This window comes from Nyctereutes procyonoides, unplaced genomic scaffold (genome assembly GCF_905146905.1).
Source record: "Nyctereutes procyonoides isolate TBG_1078 unplaced genomic scaffold, NYPRO_anot_genome, whole genome shotgun sequence".
Classification (NCBI taxonomy): Eukaryota; Metazoa; Chordata; class Mammalia; order Carnivora; family Canidae; genus Nyctereutes; species Nyctereutes procyonoides.
In genome coordinates this window covers 9,180,163-9,201,842 of record NW_026575125.1, presented here as the reverse complement: position 1 = coordinate 9,201,842, position 21,680 = coordinate 9,180,163, and the positions used below count along the sequence as shown (strand labels likewise).

General features: G+C 45.2%; 1 protein-coding gene across 1 annotated transcript in view; it reads right to left on the bottom strand.

Moving 5' to 3' along the window:
- Positions 1–21,680, bottom strand: part of FRMPD4 (FERM and PDZ domain containing 4) — a 560,598-nt gene that overhangs the window by 44,604 nt on the left and 494,314 nt on the right. Inside the window, exon 5 of the mRNA XM_055337432.1 lies at positions 775–820. Coding sequence (XP_055193407.1) covers positions 775–820 — 46 coding nt within the window. The remainder of the gene's footprint in view (positions 1–774; positions 821–21,680) is intronic.

Genomic DNA, 21,680 nt, shown 5'->3' with positions numbered 1-21,680 from the left:
CCAATGTATGGAATTCACAAACAACAGCAAATCTCCAGAAATAGAAAGTCAATTAGTAGTTGCATGTGACTGAGGGTGGGAGGGGTATTCACTGTAAATGGGAACGAGGGATCTCATTGGGCCAAAGGCAGTGTTCCCAAACTGGATCCTGGTGATGGCCCCATGCCTGAGTAAATTTTATACAGATCATTGAATTGTATGCTTAAGATGGGTGGATTTTTGGATACACAAATTATACTGTTATCAGGTTGTCAAAAAAAAAATCACGGCAACTGAAGGCAGTACGATTTTAATCACTCCGCATGCTCCTGACCAAGGCTGCTGACATCAAATTCTGACAGTCGTATTTCCTCTAAGAGCCACCTTCAAAAGGGGGAGCCTCCCTGAAATATCTACCAACTGAATTAGAAGGGGATATGAGAAAGCATCACGCTAGAACATCCTACAGTCAAACAGTCCCATTATATTTGTGATTCTTACGCTGGGAACCCTAAGAAAATCTTGAGTCTTGTGGGATTTCTAGATGTGAGTCCCATAGGACCGAAGAGCCGGTTTTCAGGATCTATAGAAACAGCATTACTTTCTTTTCTCTCCTCTGAATGGTTTTGCTATCACGGTGTATAAAATACAAATAATGAAGATTTCTAAACTCATATGGTGAATGCGATGCTGTTTTCCTCTGCCATTATTTGCGGGCACGGTTTCACGGGACTGGGAAGAGGAGACCGGAATCCTGGGATCATACACCGGCACTTTTACTCACAGGACACTTACAGGGTAAGGCTGAATGACAGTGAGGAGTATCGATTCTTTGCAGCTTCTGAAAGAGAAGAAAAACAAACATATTTATGAAATGCACAGAGGCCGGACTCTTGACAGTGACAGCGTGCTTTTGAAATGCGATGTGTGATGTGTTGGCGACTGTTTCCTGGGCTCTCAGGCAGAGTAAATCAAAAAGCTCAAAGATGGGCTCTTAGACCTCAGAGAAAACCAGAATCAAGTGTTCACCCAGTGTAACAAACAGCCTGATGGAAAGCTTCCCCTGCGGTTCACGTTGGGCGCTATTACCTGTGATGCCAAACACCAGGGCTTTCGGAAAACACTCGCCCAGGGAAGGGGTGTCTCAGAGGCCGCGACTCCCTCCGTCTCGCACTTTCCGCGGCCCTCAACACTGATTCTCCCCCTTTGATTTTAATTTTCTAGAAAGGGAATCGATTTTAAAAAATTCACAACATCATTATCTGCTCGGGGTCATCAGCATCATGAAAGAAAACTGTCACTGTGGGGTTCTCGTGGGCAAACGGCACCCCCGCAACATCACTTCCCCGCGCCAGGTGGCTCATGGGGGTCCACGGTCGCAACGCCCGGGCCGCTGGGCCGCTAAGCATCTCAGATGGCCGCTCGCTGGGCCACGGTGTCCATGGTGGGGGACACCACGCAGGAGAAGCAGAACGAGGCAAGATTGTGGTCTATTTTTTTTTTTTAAGATCGTGGTTTATTTAATCTCCCCCAGATAACCCGATCCTGACAAATAACTCAACCCCTTGGGAAAATCATGCTGTGGTTATAGTGGTTTTCCTTCCTTCCTTCCCTTTTTATCCTGAGTAGGAGAAAGGTCAGTTGCCACTTTGTTGAGGAGACGCCGACTTTTTTCTCCTTTAGGTTTTAATTAATGGCCTCCTTTTGCGATTTACTCTGCAAAGGAATAAGGTGAAGGGAGTCTGCTGCATGGCCGCTCCCTGGAAGGAGCCACTGCAAATCGGCCTGCTATCCATCATTGCACTGAGGCTGGGTCGAACCGGGTCGGAACACTTGCCCTGGCAGCGCTCGGTGTGGACCGCGAGGTGTGGGAGGAGAGCAGTCAGCCGAGTGGAGAAGGGTGGGCTAGAACTCAAGAGCAACTGGAAGAAGTATCAGAACATTCTGGGTGATGGTAACTGTGGGGAGAGTAACACGTGGTTGCCAGTGGCCTGGATGCTCCCACGGGGTCCCAGTTGCCAAGGGTGGGCGGAAAGCTCCGCTAACAAGTAGGCAGCCAGTATTCTCATTAGATGGAGAAATGCAACGACAGTATGACCAAACCAGAGTTAAGTGGATGAAATGCATGACCATGCACAGCTGCTGGGTGTATGGACCCGCGTAGCAGTTCAGGGGAGCAGTCTGGCACCACCAGGCAAAGACCTCAGTGTCACCTGTGCCACGACTCAGCTGTTCCCCTCTGGTTGACACCGCAAAGGCATCCTGTCTGGCTCCCGGGACCATGGAGGTGAAGTGCTGGAGACGAGCTGGGCGTCCAGCTACAGAAGAGTGGCTAAGGAGACGCATGCGTGCATGCCACAGAACGATGCGGCGAGACGAGGCAGGAGCCCAGTCTTGCCCGGGCTCTCCTGGAGGGTGCTTCGCACGCGGGGGAAGAAATTGGACGAGGAACACAACATAATACCATTCCCAAGAGCTCAGAACATATGTGCTTCAAAAAGCAGCACACACTGGGGAGAAGGCAATAAGAGAGCACAGAGACACGCCAAACAGGTTGGAGAGGATTTCTCTCGGGGACATGGGAGCAGGTGTGACTATAAATAAGTAAAATCAGTGGAGAAGAGCCTTACATGGGTCTATGATGACGATCGCTGATACCATGAACAGATGAATTTGATGACCTCAACTCTGCACGTATGGTTTAATAATAATTTAAAAAAAAACCCTCACAATTTGGAAGAGGATGAAGAAATGTGGGGTAGACGTATGCTAGCAAACTCACCAACTGCTTAAGGGGAGGTGGCTCTTGGGGGCCTCTAAAGAAATCCCTCATTTGCTCACCAAGACAACAGAGGACAAGCCTCCCAACTCTCTGGGGCTGTTCAACTGCACCCAACTACCACTGGGGGCTGAACACAAGCCCCCAGCCCCCACTCTTTCCACACAGATCTCTGCGTAAGAAACACACACTCAGAAAGCGACACACACAGAAGCAAAGTACTGCTTCTTAGCTCTCACTCAAGTTCCCCTTGTTCACGGGAAACAAGGAAGGCAGAGGAGAGATGTGATACAGCCCAGCTAATGGAAGCATTTGTGTGCATGTGGCAGCGGGGGTCCTCGCTAGTGGCCACTGGGCCCTGGGGATTGTGCCCTGGGCACAGCTGATTGGGCCTAGGGGCTGAGTGAGCCAATTAGATTCCCCTCTGTAGGATCAACTAAGAAACAGAGTGTTGGGAGCCGAGTGCCAGTCATGGCTGGGCAAGAGCAGAGGTGACAAAGGCCGGTAGTCCCCAGCGCAGTCCTGGCTCCCACCATTCTGTCAGAAAGAAAGAAATTGGTGGAAAAATCTCTATATAACTATGATCAGTTCTGGGAATGGGCTTTTACTTCTGTTTCCTTTCACCTACAAGTACTTAATTATCCCCTGCCAGACATGAAGAATTAACTCCATGGTGCTTTGCGTCCCTTAGGATTCCTAATTCAGTTCTACAAGGGGTAAAAAACAACAACAACAACAACAAAACAAAACAAAACAACAACAACACCAGCAAAAAGGAAGCCCTATGTGTTCATAGGTCATAGGATGCCAAGACGGCTGAGGTAGCTCCAGCTGGGCCTCTGCAAAAGATGCCAATCACCTTCGCGCGCCAAAGGTAGGTGCCGCAGGACTTTCAAAGGAAGTATGGAAAACCAGAGTTTGGGACCTCTAACCCCTTATGCACCTTGGAGCTGGACTCATTACTTAATTAAAAGCGACAAAAAAAAAAAAAAGGCTACCGGGAGAGGCCGGTGGAAGCAACCTATGCCCAAATTACAGAGGCTATGTTTGCAAAATTGCTACCCTTCCACTGAGGCAGGCCCAAAGTGTGCCATTCCTATGGCCAATATGTGGAAGATGTGGTAGAAACAGCACCCGGAGTCGCTTACTAATGGCATCTTGCTCAGCTGAGCCGCCCGAGGGGTGAGAGAGCCTTGGTAGAAAGAGGTAGAAGCTGAGGAGTATTGGACACAGCCAGGCTCTGCCTTCTCTCTGACTCAAGGGAGCTACAGCTGGAGCCACCCAACAGACATCTTCCAGGAATCCACCAACATGCCCGCAAGGGAGAGTCAACTTTTTTTTTTTAAGATTTTATTTATCTATTTGAGAGAGAGACGGTGAGCATGAGCAAGGGGAAGGGCAGAGGGAGAGGGACAAGCAGGCTCGATGTGGGGCTTGAACCCAGGACTCCGGGATCATGACCTGAGCTGAAGGCAGACACCCAACTGACTGAGCCACCCAGGTGCCCAAGAGTCAACTTTCATTATCCTCCACAGATAGAGGAAACCAATGGCAGGTTACATTGGTGCCAATCAAGTGAGAACCCTTGTGGCTCTTTCCCTAACTGTCCTGGTCCCATTTCTATGCGGAAGGAGCTAAAGCTATAGAAGAAGGTTGGGGAATGCCTCTTAGCCCACTGCAGGCTTCCCAGGTAGGAAATAGGGGCGAGAGAGAGGCATTTTGTGCAGTTGGGAGTTTTGATTCTTATTGACAACTGAACATTTAAATCAGAGATTACAAGTTGTTGTGATTATAAGTGTACAAGTGACTGGAGAATTTTCTGAAACCTGCCGGATATGCTGATGGGGCCTGCCTGAGGTTTCATTGAGGGCTCTGGTGGGCCGTCATGTGGGCCGTCACGAATGGGCAGAGAGGAGAAGACAGAGGCTGTAGGATTCCACCCTCTGAGACCTGCGGCTACACGCTTTTCCAACTTCTCTACTTCAACTGACTGGAAGAGATCGTATTCTTTGAGCCCGAACAACCCTTGACGGAGACAGTCAGTGCTCAGAGCTCTAAGAAAAAAAACAATCAAGAGGAAAACACAAGACTGAGGGGACACGAGGCGCTGGGGAAAATGCTCATGTCCTCCAGAGCGATGCCCAATGGCATCGTATTCGTCTGTTCACTTCTGAAAAGGGAAGCAGATATCCCAGCTCCGGTGTAGACTGTCTGAAGCAGAACAGTGCCTGGAGAAGGGCACAAGTTACGCATCTCAGATGCTAAACAAATAAGCCAAGAAACCGGATTAGCTTCCTATCACTGCTGTAATAAATTACCATGAACCTAGTGGCTAAAAACACAAATGTATTATCTTACAAAGATTGGAGGTCAAAAGTCTGAAATGGGCCTCACTAGGCTAAAGTTAAGGTGACAGCAGGGCTGCACTCATTCTGGAAGCTTTTCCAGCTTCTAGAGCCTTCCTGTATTCCTTGGATCATGGCCTCTTCTTCCATCTTCAAAACCAGCAGCATAGCATCTTCAAATTTCTCCCTGGCTTTCCTGCCTTCCTCTTTCAATTATATAGACCCTTCGGATTACATTGAGTCCCCCTGGAAAATCCAGGATAATCACCTCCTTCTTAATGGAATCACATGTACAGTCACAGGCTCTGGGGACTACGCTGTGGACATCTTTGGAGGTTGGAACATTATTCTCTCCTACCACAGATGCTAGCTTTATTAGTTACCTAGTGCTGCATAACAGACCACCACAAATTTAGTGGCTTCAAACAACACACATTATCTCGTACTTTTTAGGAGGCGGAAATATGAGCATGGCTTAACTTGAGTATCTTTTTTTTCTTTTTAAAAATGTATTTACTTGAGAGAGAGAGGGACAGCACAGAGGAAGAGGCAGTAGCAGATGCCCCGCTGAGCAGGGAGCCCCACACAGGGCTCGATCCCAGGACCCCGGGATCATGATCTGAGCCGAAGGCTGATGCTTAACTGACTGAGCCACCCAGGTGCCCCTTAACTTGGCTGTCATTTAAAGATTTTTTAAAAATTTATTTATGAGAGACAGAGAGAGAGAGAGGCAGACACATAGGCAGAAGGAGAAGCAGGCTCCCTGTGGGGGGCCCAATGTAAGACTTGATCCCAGGACCCTGGGATCATACCCTGAGCCAAAGGCAGGCACTCAACCCCTGAGCCACCCAGGCGTCCCTAACTGGCTCTCATTTAAAACTTCTCTCAGGCAGCCCCGGTGGCGCAGTGGTTTGGTGCCGCCTACAGCCTGGGGTGTGATCCTGGGGACCCAGGATTGAGTCCCACATTGGGCTCCCTGCATGGAGCCTGCTTCTCTCTGTGTCTATGAATAAATAAATAAAATCTTTAAAGAAAAAAATAAATAAATAAAAAATAAAACTTCTCTCATGGGGATCCCTGTCTCTCATGAATGAATGAATGAATAAATAAATAATAAATAAATAAAAAATAAAATTTCTCCATGAGACTGCCATCAGAGTGTTGCCCAGGGCTGAGATCTCATCTGAAATCTCGACTGGGAAGGATTCACTTCCAAACAAATCTGTAGCTTTTGGCAGGATTAAATTCCTTTTGACTTGTTGGACCAAGGACCTCAGTTCCTGGCTTGCAGTTGGCTACGGTTCACCCCTAGTTCCTTGCCACGTGGGCCTCTCCAACATGGCAACTTGCTTCATCAAAACCAGCAAAGGAGAGTTTGCTGGCAAGATGGAAGTTACAATTGTATATAAAATAATCACAGAAACGACATCTCATCACCCTTGCCCATATTCTGGTGGGGAGAAGCAAAGGTCCCACCCGTACTAAAAGAGACTGGAATGCAAAAAACTATGAATATCCAGAAGCAAGGATTATTGGGGACCATGTGAGATTCTGTGTGCCCCACTAGCAGAAAGATTAATAACCAAGTAAACGCTAAGTATCTTAAAAGTGGTCTCCACCCATGAATTCACCTGAGGCGAGATTATTTATGCATGGTAAGGAACATCCGCAAAAAGAATTGTTCAGCACACCCTGTTAATTTAAAAATGGGAAAAATTTTTCAAAATATGTCTATTATGTTTATGGCATTTAAAGTTCTTGTGCCTATAGTAAATTCTCTACAAAGTGCCTAAAACACAACCTCGCTTGGTTTTAACTTTACCAATTAATGAATAGATGACATTATTTGAATTGAAATAAAATACTCCAGTATGTTATTTATCATCCAGGCTGGAGAGGTGCTTTTCTTCTGTTTCTCTCACCTATAATTCTTTCATTATAACCTGCCAGACAAGAAGAATGAACTTCATAATGTTTTGGATCTCTTAGAATTCCGAACCCTAAGATCCTGGGGATCCTAGGGAAAAAAGATCAAAGCCATTTTAAAATCGCTTCCACAGGAAGATTAGAACAGAGAATGGAAGATGCCACATTCTAGGAAGCACATAACGAACTTTTATGAAGGTCTGAAACAGCTGGGGATGTTAAAAAATACAGTTGGGGCATGTGTAGAGAAGTATTCTAATAAATTCCAAGTACATCTTCTACTTTTGACGAATAGTTTCAAAGCGCAGTACCAATAGTTTTGAAATAGTTGAGCTTGTTAAAAACATCATTTAAATCCCCGAATCACAGTGCTGACATGCAGAGGAAAAATAGAGTCTGACCTCCCCTAAACTTCTCCTATCAAATTTGCCTTCAATTCTTCAACAAAAGTCTCTTTTTATCCCTTTTTGATGGAATCCCTTGCAGCATGCTTGGGACATCGGGCATCAGTGGTTGCAGGTCGTGCTTTGCCAACACATCCCATTTGTAAAATTCATTGGCTGTGATTTTGTTGCAGCAGAAGCAAAGTGATGTGAGGAAAAGCTAGGATTCTAATGAGGCTTTCGGTGTTAAATCTCCTGCAACAATGCAGCTAAAGCTGGTGTGGTCTTTTTCTTAGAGCGGCATAGCTTGGCATCTTTCCCAAACTGCCTTTCTCACTCCATATTTACACGAATTTAATATTGCAGTAGGTAATCATATTGGCGTGCAGAATATTTCCTCCTATGCCACCTAAATAGATCCCTTGATCAACTCTGAAATCGATAGGGATGTAACAGAGCTGTGAAGAGCATGGAGATCTCAGAAATCGGGAAAATCAAACAAAACCAAGCCCAAAGAACTAAAATATATAGGAAGATATTTTATGTCAAAATTCAAGACTCTTGCTTTACAAAACAAGTCCAAACAAGTTAACTGGAAGGTTCTAAACTTCAAAAATGAAGTAAGGAACCAATCCATGAAGGCTGGAAGGTGATGCTCCCGGAAGAGCAAAATAAGGAGGTAACTGAGGGCCACATCTGAAAGGATTTTGTAAACTGCAAAAGGACATCCTCGCATAACTCGAGAGACTGATGTGCATTAATTTTATTTGGAAAGAAAGGTGCTAAGGCACAGAGAAAGGGCACTGGAACCCTCACTTCTCAGGTAAATGCACATACACGTGAGATCCTTCTTGCACTTCAGAGAGATTAGCAAAATATTCTGTTCCGCAAGCTCCTTAGACTCTCGGCTGGTGGACAGCCACAGATGATGGAAATCAGAAATGATTATAACAACATTTCTCCAGCGACTTTGCTCAGAAGAGGCTTTCTGCAATCCTAGGGTATCGGTATCCCAGTGGTTTTCTTTCCATTTTTTTTTTCTATCCGAACCAGGAGATGTGAAAAGAACATTAAGGTTTTTATGATCTGATAACCAGCCATAACATAGTCCGCCCAGTCAATCGCTGGCCAAGCTGGAGGAAATGATGCTGCCCTTCACTTTTAGAAAAGTTGCCACAGGACTACTTAGATTGGCGGTTAATGCTTTGTCTAGTTGACCTTTCCAACACTCTGAGAGACACTAATTATCCGTTCTATCGATTCTGAACATGTACTCAAGCCATTAGCTGAAAGGGAATGAAAACAGCTAGCAAATGACTAAGCATTCAAACCAGATCAACACATTAAGGCTAAGTGTGATCCGTCATGGACTTTGGGAAACATTAACGCTCTAGACATTGGTGCTGAACCGTGCCTTTCCTTTGATAACTGCAAAGAATGGGATTATTTGGCATTTCTCAGTCAATGTTCAGGGAATGCTGATGAAGACAATGCACATAACGAAGCCAGCATAGTCATCAGGGCAACAACGACAAGAGCTGGTTTAAGGGTTCACTTGTCCAGGAGCACTGGCTTGGCTTCTCCCAATTCTACAATGTCCCTCTCAGTACCATTTTACCCTTGAGAGGGGGGTTAGACAGCTGAGCAAGGAAACTCCACCACTTTGGTAGCCAATGGGGAAAATGAAGAGACTTTAAGAAAAGATCCTTATAAAGCGATAGGTTGAAGACTTCACCCTGAAAAAGTGGATGACTGAACTGTTCATCTTTTCCCATCTGTGACGCAGGGGCCCCGGAGATGGACCTCAACGAACCAGAGCTTTTCGAAGACCCTGTGTAGTGTCCTCCCCTCGAATCTGGGCTGGTCCGTGACTTGCTTTTGACAAAGACAAAGTGTGGAAGTGGCCCTGCATGACTCCCAGGCCTTGGTTAGAAGAATCCTAGAAGCCTCGCAGAGACCCCTTCTGGGGATCTTGAAGTCCTCACTGAGAGAAGCCAGCTACCAGCTGAGAAGGCCAGCAACCCTGTGACCACCACGTTGTGAGGAGGCTGGCCAGGTGGAGAAGCGTGTGGGGTGGGGGGTGGTGGGTGCGGCAAGAGGGGGCTTGCCTGGCACCTGGCCGGTGGCACCTGTGTCAGCTGCCCGAGTCCAGGCAACAACCAGGAAGGGAGGAGCCACCTGGGATGTCCGGCCCAAACAAGCCTGTGTGTGGCTGCAGCTCTAGCTGGCTCCTAACAGCCACATGAGAGATACTAGTGAGAACTACGTGGATGAGTCCAGTCAACCCGCAGAGTCATGGCACATGAAAAGTTATTTTATCAAGCCATTACATTTATTGGACAGCAAAAGAAAACAGAATACCATCTGTCCATAAAGACATTGAAAACTATGTTTTGGGACGCTTGGGTGGCTCAGCGGTTGAGCCTCTGCCTTTGGCTCAGGGCCCTGATCCCGGGGTCCTGGGATCAAGTCCTGCATTGGGCTCCCTGCATGGAGCCTGCTTCCCTCTCTGCCTTTGTCTCTGCCTCTCTCTGTGTGTGTCTCATGAATAAATAAATAAAATCTAAAAAAAAAAAAAAAAAGGAAACTGTTTTTAAGAGCACCTGGGTGGCTCAGTAGGTTAGGCATCTGACTCTAGGTTTTAGCTCAGGTTGTGATCTGAAGGTTATGAGATCGAGCCCCCTGTTGGGCTCCGCACTCAGCTGGGACTCTGCTTGGGATTCTCTCCCCCTCTCCCTCTGACCCTCCCTGCCGCTGACGCACACTTTCTCACTCTCAATAAATGAATAAATAAAAAACTTTAGAAAAAGACTAAGTTTTTAAAAAACAGTCCTCCAAGACGTCAAATGATTTTGAAATTGAACATGGCTCCCCAGAATACTGACACGGACTCACATTTAGAAACAAAATGTGGGTGCCTGGGTGGCTCACTGGGGTCCTGGAATCGAGTCTTGCATTGGGCTCCTCGTGGGGAGCCTGCTTCTCCCTCTGCCTCTCTCTGTCTCTCATGAATAAATCTTAAATATATATATATAAAATCTTAAATTTATATATATTATATATATACATATATGTATATAAACATCCATCATACAAACTGAGGCGGAATCGTGGACAAGGATGCTAATGCTCTAACTGGCGGAAGTGAAGAGAGCACAACTGCTACAATTACACACTTTGGAGACTGAGGTGGAGGAGAAAGAACTAATAATAAACTTATGAGAGAAAAAGACCCATCAGAGTCTTGGACTAAAAGTGCTCTACTACAAAGGAGAATTTGGAGGGCACAATCAGCTGCATATTGTCGGGTATATATTTGAACTTTGCAGAGCACGGATTAAAGTACATTGTAATTTTAGCTTTCGAATGGAATACTTATATACAACCGAGGCCTATAAATACAAACCCTACGGAGAAGCCAGAATTTTTTTTGCAAAATCTAATTCACATTTTAATGAGTGTATTTAAGGCTTAGGCTGGGCTTTTCTTTGTGAAGAATATTAGGTCATTAGGTTAAAATCCACATAAATGATGCAGTGGTTATCAAAATTAACATTTAAATGAAATCGGCTCATTTCAAGCACTTTCTTTTATTGTCCTTTTTAAACCTTTGCAGTGAAATTTCAGGTTAGGCACTCGGAAACTGCTGTCAAGAGAGTTTTATTTGCATGTAGTGTTTGTTTTTGGTTTGACCTAAATTTTTCGTCTGTTTAATTCATTTTCAGCTGAATGAATGCTGTCTTTCGCCTTTGAACTACTTACCTTTAACTAATGGATGAAACCGGTACTTACATTTAAGATTCATAAAGGACAGCAGGAGTTCTTTGAGATAAAAATTAAATTGTTTTACACACACGTATGATACTAAATAGCTCTCACCTCCTTCACCCCTTTCTTTGATGAGTATTTACTGAGTATCTCGGAGTGTCAGGCATTTGAGATACATCAGTGATTCTCACTGGGGAACAATTTTGCCCCACAGAGGGCATTTCGCAATGACTGGAGACATTTATGGTTATCACAACAATGGGCTGCTACTGGCATCTAGGAGGTGGAAGATAGGGCCACTGCTAAATGTCCTACGGTGCAGAGCACAGCCCCCTAAGCCAAAGAATTTTCAGCCAAAACTGTCAGTAGTGCCCAGATTGAGAGACCCTGGGCTACATCAGACATTCCTCTCTGGAATAATCACTATCCTGACTGTCGTCGTCTTCTTCTTCTTCTTCTTCTTCTTCTTCTTCTTCTTCTTCGTTTAAAGAAAGAGAGAAGGTGGAGCAGGGAGGAGCAGAGGGAGAGGGAGAGAGAGAGAATCTTAAACAGGCTGCATGTCCAGCACAGAGTCAGATTTGGGGGTGGATCTCTGAGATCACGACCTGAGTCGAAACCAAGTCTCATGTCCCCATTCAGTATCCTGATTTTTTTAAAATATTTTATTTATTTATTCATGAGAGACATAGAGAGAGGCAGAGATACAGGCAGAGGGAGAAGTGATGAGGGACTGGATCCCAGGACCCCGGGATCACGCCCTGAGCCAAAGGCAGATGCTTGACCACTGAGCCACCCAGGCGCCCCTCACTATCCTGATTTCCTTATTTCTTTTTTTTTAGGTTTTATTTATTTATTCATGAGAGACAGTGAGAGAGAGAGAGAGAGAGGCAGAGACACAGGCAGAGGGAGAAGCAGGCTCCCTGCGGGGGGCCCGATATGGGACTGGATCCCAGGACCCTGGGATCACGCCCTGAGCTGAAGGCAGACGCTCAACCAGGTGCCCCTCACTATCCTGATTTCTAAGACCACAAAACATTTTACGAACTGATGGACATTTCGCTGGTTTTCACACTGGAGCTGTAAAGACAGTATTGCTATTATTATTCTTGTATATGTCTTTTGGTGAATATACGTACGCTCTTCTGTTTGGTACATACCTAGGAGTGGGAATGATACAGGTAATGCACGTGCCCAGCTGAAGACTGTTTTATTTGGCTACGCCATTCCTTTGTAGTTATGTGACATGGATATCTCTTTACTCTGATGAACTCTACTAGTCTTTCTTTACCTGATTCTTGCATTCTTGCTGAGTTCCAAGAACATCCTAAAGTTACTTACTTACACGTAGTTAAAGCTCCGTCATCTTAGAGAGAGTTGCAAAAAGGGGTAAGTGTACAACATTCAACTCCCCCAAACTAAATAGTATACATTTTACCAAAATTATTGGGAACCCCAGTTTTCAAACTGTGCTCCATGCAACCCTTCTGAGACAGAGACAAAGGCTGGTAGAAAGAGACCTGGAAGTGCTGTGCATTTTCTTATTTTTTAAGAGGATTAAAAAAAAACATTTTATTCATTTATTTGAGAGAATTATTGAGAGAATACACAAGCAGAGGGAGGGGACGATGGAGAGGGAGAAGCAGACTCCCCAATGAGCAGGGAGCCTGACGTGGGACTCGATCCCAGGACCCGGGTTGATGACCTGAGCCGAAGGAAGACCCTTTACCAACTGAGCCACCCAGGTGCCCCTAAAATGGCAAATTTAATGCTATACAATGTTACCAGTGTAATAAAAAAGAAAATCCTTGTTGTTACAAGCCGCTGAGGCCTTGTGGTTATTTGTTATGAAGCAATACGGCCCCTAATCCAAGGGTAGGGCAGATATTCTATAAAGAGAAGAATGAGAATTTGCTGTAACGCTAAATATGAGTAAGAGGAGAAGAAAGAGGGGGAAATGTCAGATCCAACATCTGGTCTGCTGAATAAAATCTCTCCACGTTAAAAATAAATTAGGTAGTGGGCCAAGGGAGGAACTGATGGTTGGGGCCATTAAAAGGGACCATTTGGAAGTGGTTTGTGCCATTTCAGGGTCATTCCCACGGAGGCACTGCTGTTGTGGAGCATCCGAGATGACTAGAAAAATTCAGGGAGCTGGAAACATTAAAAAATTTGAAGCCAATAAAAATTTGGAGCCTGAAAGACTGGAAGAGATCAGAAGGAGACAGGTAGTGTCATCTGCCAAGTTGAAGCTGTTAGAAAGAATAGTTCATATCCCCCAGTCGATTCTTAAAAAAAAAAAAAATCACATTGTTATGCAATTCAAATCAATTTGCCTTGACAGTCGCTTCCCATTTCTCTCTTTAGTTCAGAGGAATTTTATGTTTGATCCTGCCCTCTTTCAGGGCTCACTTCACCTTCTGTTCACCAGTCCTGCAGCGCGCACACAATACAGGGATTTAATATATTTTTAAACGATAAAATTAAACAGAAGGCCAGAGACCGTAATGGAATACGTGGCACAATGGCAAATGGGAGGTGGCAGTTGAAGCCTTTTTTAATACGTAAGCGGAGGGGCGAATATTGTTCAAGAAATGAGGTGTTGTTGGCCAAAAGTCTCAGCAGCAAGCAATGTGCCCACAAAATGGAAATAATAACAGTAATAGTAATAACAGGGCTGTTCGGGGATTGTTGTGAGGAGGACAAATTATAGATGGCTGAATTGCTTTTAGTATCTTGGCAGAAAGGTATTATGTAAATTCCAGTTCTTTTTCTTTTCATTATTTTTCCTTGAAGACTGCCAAAGAAAAAAAGAAAAAAGATCCTAGTGGGTGGATGAGAATGGGGATTGAGGGAGGAAAGGGGAGAGAAAATAATTCAGAGAAGCGGGTGATAGAGAGAAGCACTTCTTGGCCATCGCGTTTGCTTTAATAAACTTCGTGTACTTAGCCACAGGGCTACGGAGGGCACAGAGTGTCTGGGAGATTCCCAACCCCAACCTGCTCTTGCCCAGGAAATATTTAGACTTTATGCCCATTTTGCTAAGAGAATCCTCTCCGTCTTGTTGACACAGCTATTGCCTTCACTTCCAACACCGTGCTTCTGGGTTTTAGCATCCATCAGGAGCATCTCCCATAGCCAACTAGAGGTGCCCGGTCCCAAGGGTAGATGCTGTGACCCCGGGCTCTGGGACAGGGCTGTGCAAAGGCCCGTAGGTGCACCTCTTGTTTCTAATGGACCATTTCAGAAGGCGGGGCTGAAGGTTGGCGTGTTGCAATGTGCAGTGAGAGAAATGGAATTCCGAGCTTGGGCTAGAATGGATAGAGTGGATGTTGCCAGGTGAGACGATAATGAGGTGCTTAAGGCTTTCAGACGGGCAACACAGGGATTGGCCTTCGAGTTCATTCAGTTCATCAGCATATTTGGAAAAAATGGCTTTTTAAAAAAAATATATATTTTTTATCAAGAAGTGGAATGCTTCCTGTCTCCATTCTCTCTGGTCTATTTGGAAGCAATTTTAACCATCTTCTTGAGCTATTACGTTGATTGTACCACTTCCCTTCACAAAATACTATAATGATTTCCAACTGCATCTTATCTCGAGTAGGATTCTTAATCTTTTCCTCCCAGTAGAGGACACCCTTAGTAGCTCTCCATTTATCTTTACTTACATTCAACTTTAAAAACCACTGGAATTCATTGAGCAAATGTTTGACAAGCCCCGGCTCTGCAACGAAGACTCTTCTAGACTATACCGACATATCAGTGAACAAAACACAAAATAATCCCTGCCTACCTGCAGTTCCCATTCTATGGGATCACCTGGGGCCTGGGCATTGAGCACAGGATGCCCGAGCCAGCTGGCAGTGGGCAGAGGGCAGAGCCCCTTATACCTCTGGCCATTTGTGTTCTCATCCCGACGATGCAGGAACCGGATGGAATCTCCAAATACAAGGGTTTCTCCTAGAGACCCCGGGCCACTTACTATTTCCATCGCCTACATCAACCAATCTGCCTTGTTCAATGTCATTTACCTAAAACTCCCCAAAATCTTTTCTTTGACAACAAATGACACTCCATCCTCTTTCTTCAGACCACTCTCCAAGAATCACTCCCTTCAAGTCTTCCCAGATTACCCCAACTGCCTTCAAACTTATTGGTGCCCATGGCAACCTTTCAACATTTAGAGACAACTCTGCAGGGGTGAGTGGGAGGAAAGATGGACTCTCCTTAACAAAAAGAGGGAACAAATTGGGGAAAGAGAGAAATGGGTTGCTTGGCGACCTGCAGTCACAGCCCGGACCGGTTTTATCAGAAGGCTACTGCACACAAGTTTTCAGTGTGGATAGGAATGAGGGATGGTCAGGGTCTACGTGGGGCCAACTGGCAACTTCATTCTGAAACGAAGTACTGGGACAACTGAGCATTTATTTCATGCCTACTTATGCGGGGGACTATGTAAAGCATTTTGTACCCAATGTTTCTCACGTACTCCTTTTTTTGGGGGGGGGGAAATGCACTTAAAAATATTTTATTTATTTATTCATGAGAGACACACATAGAGAAGCAGAGACACAGGCAGAGGGAGAAGCAGGCTCCTCAAGGGGAGCCCGATGTGGGACTCGATCCTGGGACTCTGGGATCATGCCCTGAGCTGAAGGCAGATGCTCAACCGCTGAGCCACCCAGGGGTCCCTCACGTATTCCTTTCAAGTAAATTAGGAATTAAGTGTTATTATTTCCCATTTAGAGACAAAGATACAGAGGCTCTGAAGATGCAAATGCTTTGAGCCCAGGTGCCAGAAGTAAAAACAACAAAATTGAAAAACCCCCCTCATTTACCAAAGCTTATTTATTCACTCCTGTTGTCCTGCTGCAGGAAGGTCCTTGCTACAGACTCAGTTGCAAGCTCATCCCTGGGGCAGAACCTAGGTCACGAGTAGCAGGACTAAGTAGGACAAGGTATGAGAGAGGTACTGCACACTACCCTGACCCATATGTCTTCATAAGTGGTGGGGCCTGCTGTCGTCATTGCAACCATTATTGTCTTTATTACCATTAATGCCTGTCCCCAGTGCCCAGAGGGAGAGCATTCTAGAAGATACAGAGGAGAGGGTAGCTCAGTGATGGAGCTGCTCATTTCACTGCAATGTAAAGAGTCGCTCCTCCCCCACCAGGCACGCTGCCCACTCTTAGAGCTTCTGTGTCAGCTCACCATCCCTGAGGTTCTGAGGATAACTCGGGCAGGAGGTGACAAGATGCTCTAGACTGTTCTCACCGGCGACTTGGAGAAGGCCTGGGAGTGTGCTGGTTTACAAGGTAGGTTACTAAGGCAGGAACTGGACACTTGCCTGGGTCGGCAGCCTCCTAGGATGGGACTTAGTCTCCTGGGCATGACAAGCACTTTCTCAGGCCTCGACCAGCCACAGAACACTGCGTCTTGCCTGGGGCGTGTGTCCCAGCCCGTGTGGCCCACGTAGGAGATGATAAAGGGAACACTGCAAAGCAGCCAAGTTCAAGACATCACAGGCACGTTGCCTTCCATTCATTATTCATCACTGACTGCACCAGGCTGGGCTGAGGCTGTCTAATCCTCATTATCTCATATCTTTAAAATAACTCAGCAAGGTGTTTTTCATGATCTCTGCCTCCACATCAGAAAACAGGTTCCCTTCAGAGGCTAAGCATCTTGTCCAAGACCACACTGCTCACTCAAGGTGGAGCCAGGAACCCAACCCAGGCCTCATGCCTCAGCGTCCTTTCCCTCTGTCCATGGTAGCCACTAGGGTGTTCAGAGGGCCTACATTTCGAAGTTTTACTGCTGACAGGTGCCTAATACAGATACACGCTGTGTTTATCTTACAGGCCCCAAAACATGCTCCCATATTGTTTCTTTATATCTCTACAATGCTAGTGACAAGTATGGAGCTCTCCATTTGGTAGTTGACTAAACTGTGGTACAGAGAGGCTCACCGGATCTATGCACTTGACCCAGTGGGGTGGAGTTTGGCAGCTATAAAGCAGAGCTACTGCAGAAGTGTTGGAAGCACAGAATGGGGAAAAAAACAACTATTCTTGTGGGAGCTAGAGGGATGTCAGTGGAGAACCACAGAGAAGGAAGCTTTTGAGCTGTATCTTGATGGATGGGTAAGAGCTTGACAAGAAAAGTAGTTTCTAGGAACATTGAAGGTGAACACAATTCCTGGTTTTTTTTTTTTTATTTTGAGAGAGAGAGAGATTGAGAGAGCAAGCAGGCATAAGCAGGGAGTGGAGGGACAGAGGGAGAATCTTAAACAGGCTCCACACTCACGACCCTGAGATCACAACCTGAGCTGAAATCAAGAGTTGGACACTCAACCACTGAGCCACCCAGGTGCCCCAGCTTTTATGTTTTTAAAGTTTTTATCTAAATTCCAGTTGGTTAACATAGACAATCAGCTTTATTTCTTGAAAGGTTCGCTCAGCCCACAGCGCAGGCAAATGTCAGGGGCGAGGGGAGAAAGTGACTAAGTGATGAAGCTCTTGCCATATTCCAGGTCAGGGGAAATGATGACTTAAACTAAAGATGCAGAAAGGGTGACAAGGAAGGGAGATATAAGGACGCTTTAGAAGGAACCTGTGTCCGGAGGCCTCACAATCTGAATGGTGTCCAAGGATGAAAAGGTGAGAGGCACAGATGGAGCTGGTGAAATGGAACCCGTCTATAAAGTTGTTTGGGTGCCAGAAGTAGTAGCTGGGCTCTCAGTTGTTCCGAGGGGCTAATGATCATAGCCGCTAACTCCGAATCTACGCGTACTGGAGCCGGGATGACGTGGAGCTCTACGGGGATTGAATTTGCTTGAATATGAACAAGGCCATGGTACTCTCTGAACTCCTGCCCAGTTGGTAACTTGGATATGCACGCCAGTGAAGAGGCGGCACATGCTAAGTAGAGAAATACTATTTTTAATGTTGACAAGGAAGAGTGGTGATGCCGATGGAGAAGCTGTAATTCTAAGATGGCACACACACAGAGTGCCTGTAAACAGCTGCAAGACAGACTGTACCTTCCTGCTAGGAGAAAATAAATCAGGTTAAGGAAGCACAGGTACGAAGCTCAAACAGCTATCCTAAAACAACACCCCAGATCTCAGAAAACCTAGCAATGCCCTAATCCCCTCTAAAAGTTGACAGATTTTTCAGCCAACCATGATATTTCACTGATGGAAAAAGGTTGTGGGATTTATACTAAATTTCTGAAGTGTGCCTGCCACGTCCGAATTTAGCCTCAACCGAAGAAAACTATTTATAAAATAATCCATGGCGAGGCAGAGAGAAATCTTGTTTTCCTGTCTATTGGGAAATAACTGCTTTGAACATGAGCTTGGACTGCACTAACCTTGCAACTGAATTCTGAGACCTTTCTGCTTTGTATTAATAGGGTTTATAGACTACGTTTGGGCTGACGATATGAAAAAAGAAAGTGTTTCACTCTCAAAAGCTATGTAATTACTACATGAAGAATCATATGAAGATTATTTTTCAAAAGCAGATATCCACTGGGGTTAAAAACAAACAGCAAACAAACATAAATAATGAAATAGCTTCTTTCCTATAGAACCTAAGACCATGGCGTAGGATCATTTCCCCGTATATAACCCCATTATAATTAGAAATTAGAGTTTCAGCACAACAGCCACCCTTTTCTACTTTCAAGGCCATTAAGAACCGAGGGTGTGGCTGGTGATTTCCATTTGGAATCATCCTGGATTTTTCACTCCTGCCACCAAATGGAAGCATGTCCATAAGCAGAGACAACGCAAAAGGATGTAAGTCAAAATGTATATAACAATCTTAAAAATATGAACAAATTTGTATCTCTTACACTATTTTTTCTCTTGAGTTTCATTAATGTCCAAGGAGGCTCAATATTCAACTAGGTAAAATAGCAAAAAAAAAAAAAAAAAGTCCTGTAGGGTGGTGAGGAGATTAAGAAAAGGCAAATATAAAAACTGAGTTAAAGAGCAAGTTTTCCGAATTACCCGATGCATAATACAAAGTAACACGCGTAGAAAAACAGTATGAAATAAAATACAACAAGGCCTAAATGAATCATAACATGTTGGGAACAATGGTAAGGGATTAGTAGGAAATATAAAACAGGTAGGAAACTATTGCCATGTGGATATTACTTTCAGAAGATGGTGAAGTCTTATTTTTCATATTTGACGAGCAGTTGCAACATTAAAAATGCCAGGAGACACGATTATCCAAACATACATTAGGAGCTCTTTTAAAACATGCATTTTCTTGGCCCAAATGAGACATTAACGGCTCCTTTGAAACTCATGTAATGTATCATATAAATAGGTCTTTAAACATATGCCCTATGAAACTCTTAGGGGGGAAGTCCGAACAGAACAGGTGAAGTAGCCCATTTGCACAGTCAATAAGTCACTCTTCACATGCAGTTTCTCCGGGTAGAGAAACGGCTGTTCATTTAAAGAAGGGGAAACAAAAGTCCTCCCTATGGATCCCAGACAGTAACTACGTGTGAGTGGTACTCTGAGCTTGAACCTGAAATGTGGCTAGCGGGGTCATCCTTCAGCTTGCAAGCTGTGCCAGGTTCTGACCTGGGCCGGGTCTGCTTAAGAGGACAGGGGTGGAGGTACCATGGAGCTTAAAAATCCATTCCACCCGAGGGGAGCAGTGAGGCCCCGAAGTTAAACCCCTTACCGGCCTCCCAGCTGCCTGTGGGAAGATGAACACATGTGGGAGGTCTCGCTCAGGAGCTGCTCCTGGCCGGTCTCTGGCTAAGCACAATTCGATAATCTCCTGATTTCAAATCAGGACCTGAGAGATGTTAGTGAGTGGGTCTCCCACGGCTGTCAGAGACCGATGTCATGGTGACCAGGACCCGACAACTATTCTGAATCCTATCCCATATGTCCTCAAAGATGCTCCCTGCATAATGTATGTGGGTACTACATAATTCATAACCGAAAGATTTTAATCAATGGTCTGAAATGTTTTTTTTTTAAAGATGAAGCTTAGGATTAGCTCACGCTTATGCATAATATAAATTATACATAAACTCTGTCAAGTATAAAGACAAGGCCCACAAATAGAGGCATATCTGCCTAAACCAGATCACTCTGACCATTTCTTGGGGGCCCCGATTATATAATTGCTCCAAAGATCAGCAGAAAAAAGATTTATTGTCCGTGATCTTAGGTCAAAGGCATTCATTCAACAGAGTTAAACTCACGTGCTGATTCCTTCGGAAGGCCACGTCGTTTATCTGAAAACCATGAGGAGCTGGTCTCCAAGGCAGGCTTTGTGACCCAAGGACACAGAGCTCTGAGCAACAAACTTATTTACTTGCCCAAATTACTTCTGCCAATTCCCGTTGGCTTATCTCCTTGCCTGGCACCACCATTCACCTACAGCTCCAGCTAGAAATTCGGGCGGTACCTTCCATCCTTTCTTGTCTCTCAATCTCCGCATCAAATACACCACCCAGTCCTACACTGATCCTTCCTCTACGACACCGCTTTTATACTCCCGAGGACTCCTCTGGGCCAGTTCTCTAGCTGTTCTAGAGAACCATTCTCCACACAGGACAGCTGGAGTGAAATTGTAAAAATGCAAGCTGGATTATTCTCTTCTACTGCTGAAAACCCTCCAGTGGGTCCTTCTCTCTCTCTTAGAATAAAATCCAGACTCTGTTTTTTTCACAGTCTAGATCAAAGGTCAGCATACCTTTTGTGTAAAGAGCCAGACAGTAAATATTGTAGGCTTTGTGGGCCACATGGTCCCTTGCCACCACCCTGGTCTAGAGTTAGAGCACAGAAGTAGCCACAGATACTACGCAAATGCGTGGTCGTGGCTATTTCCGATAAAATCTGATTTACAAAAACAAGCAAAGGGCCAGATTTGGCTCTTGGGCCACAATTAACTAACCCCTACTCTAGAAGGCCCTCTATTACTCAGTTCCTTTCTCTCTCTCTCTCTAGTATTTTCATATCACGTTTCAAATAGGACAAGCACACTGTCCTATTTTTCTCCCCAAACACTGTAAGCTTTCTTCCTCCCTCCACTCTGCCTGGTTGGCTTTTCTCATCCTCTTAGGAACAACTTGGATGTCACCTCCTCCTTAAGGATTTCCCAGAGTCTCCTACCCTATACCATCATCCCCCCTTTTAGCGTCCCATTCTCTTCCTTCATGGCACTTACTCTAACTGTATTTGCTTGTTTCACGGCTTTACTGTCCATCTTCCTCACCAGACCACATGCCTGCGGAAGGAAGGGACCAGGTCTGTGTTCAGTACCCATAACCAGCAACCGTCACCTGGCCAAGCCCAGAGTAAGCACCTGGAAAATGTTGTTTCTTGGAGTCTTAGATTGGCAGTAACGATACGACTTGCCCCACCAGCTTGTATCAGAATTGCTGTGTGGATTAAATATTTCAAGCGCCCAGGGAAGTGCTCAGGTTCATTTTCCTTCCATTTGGTTCTCTTTAGCA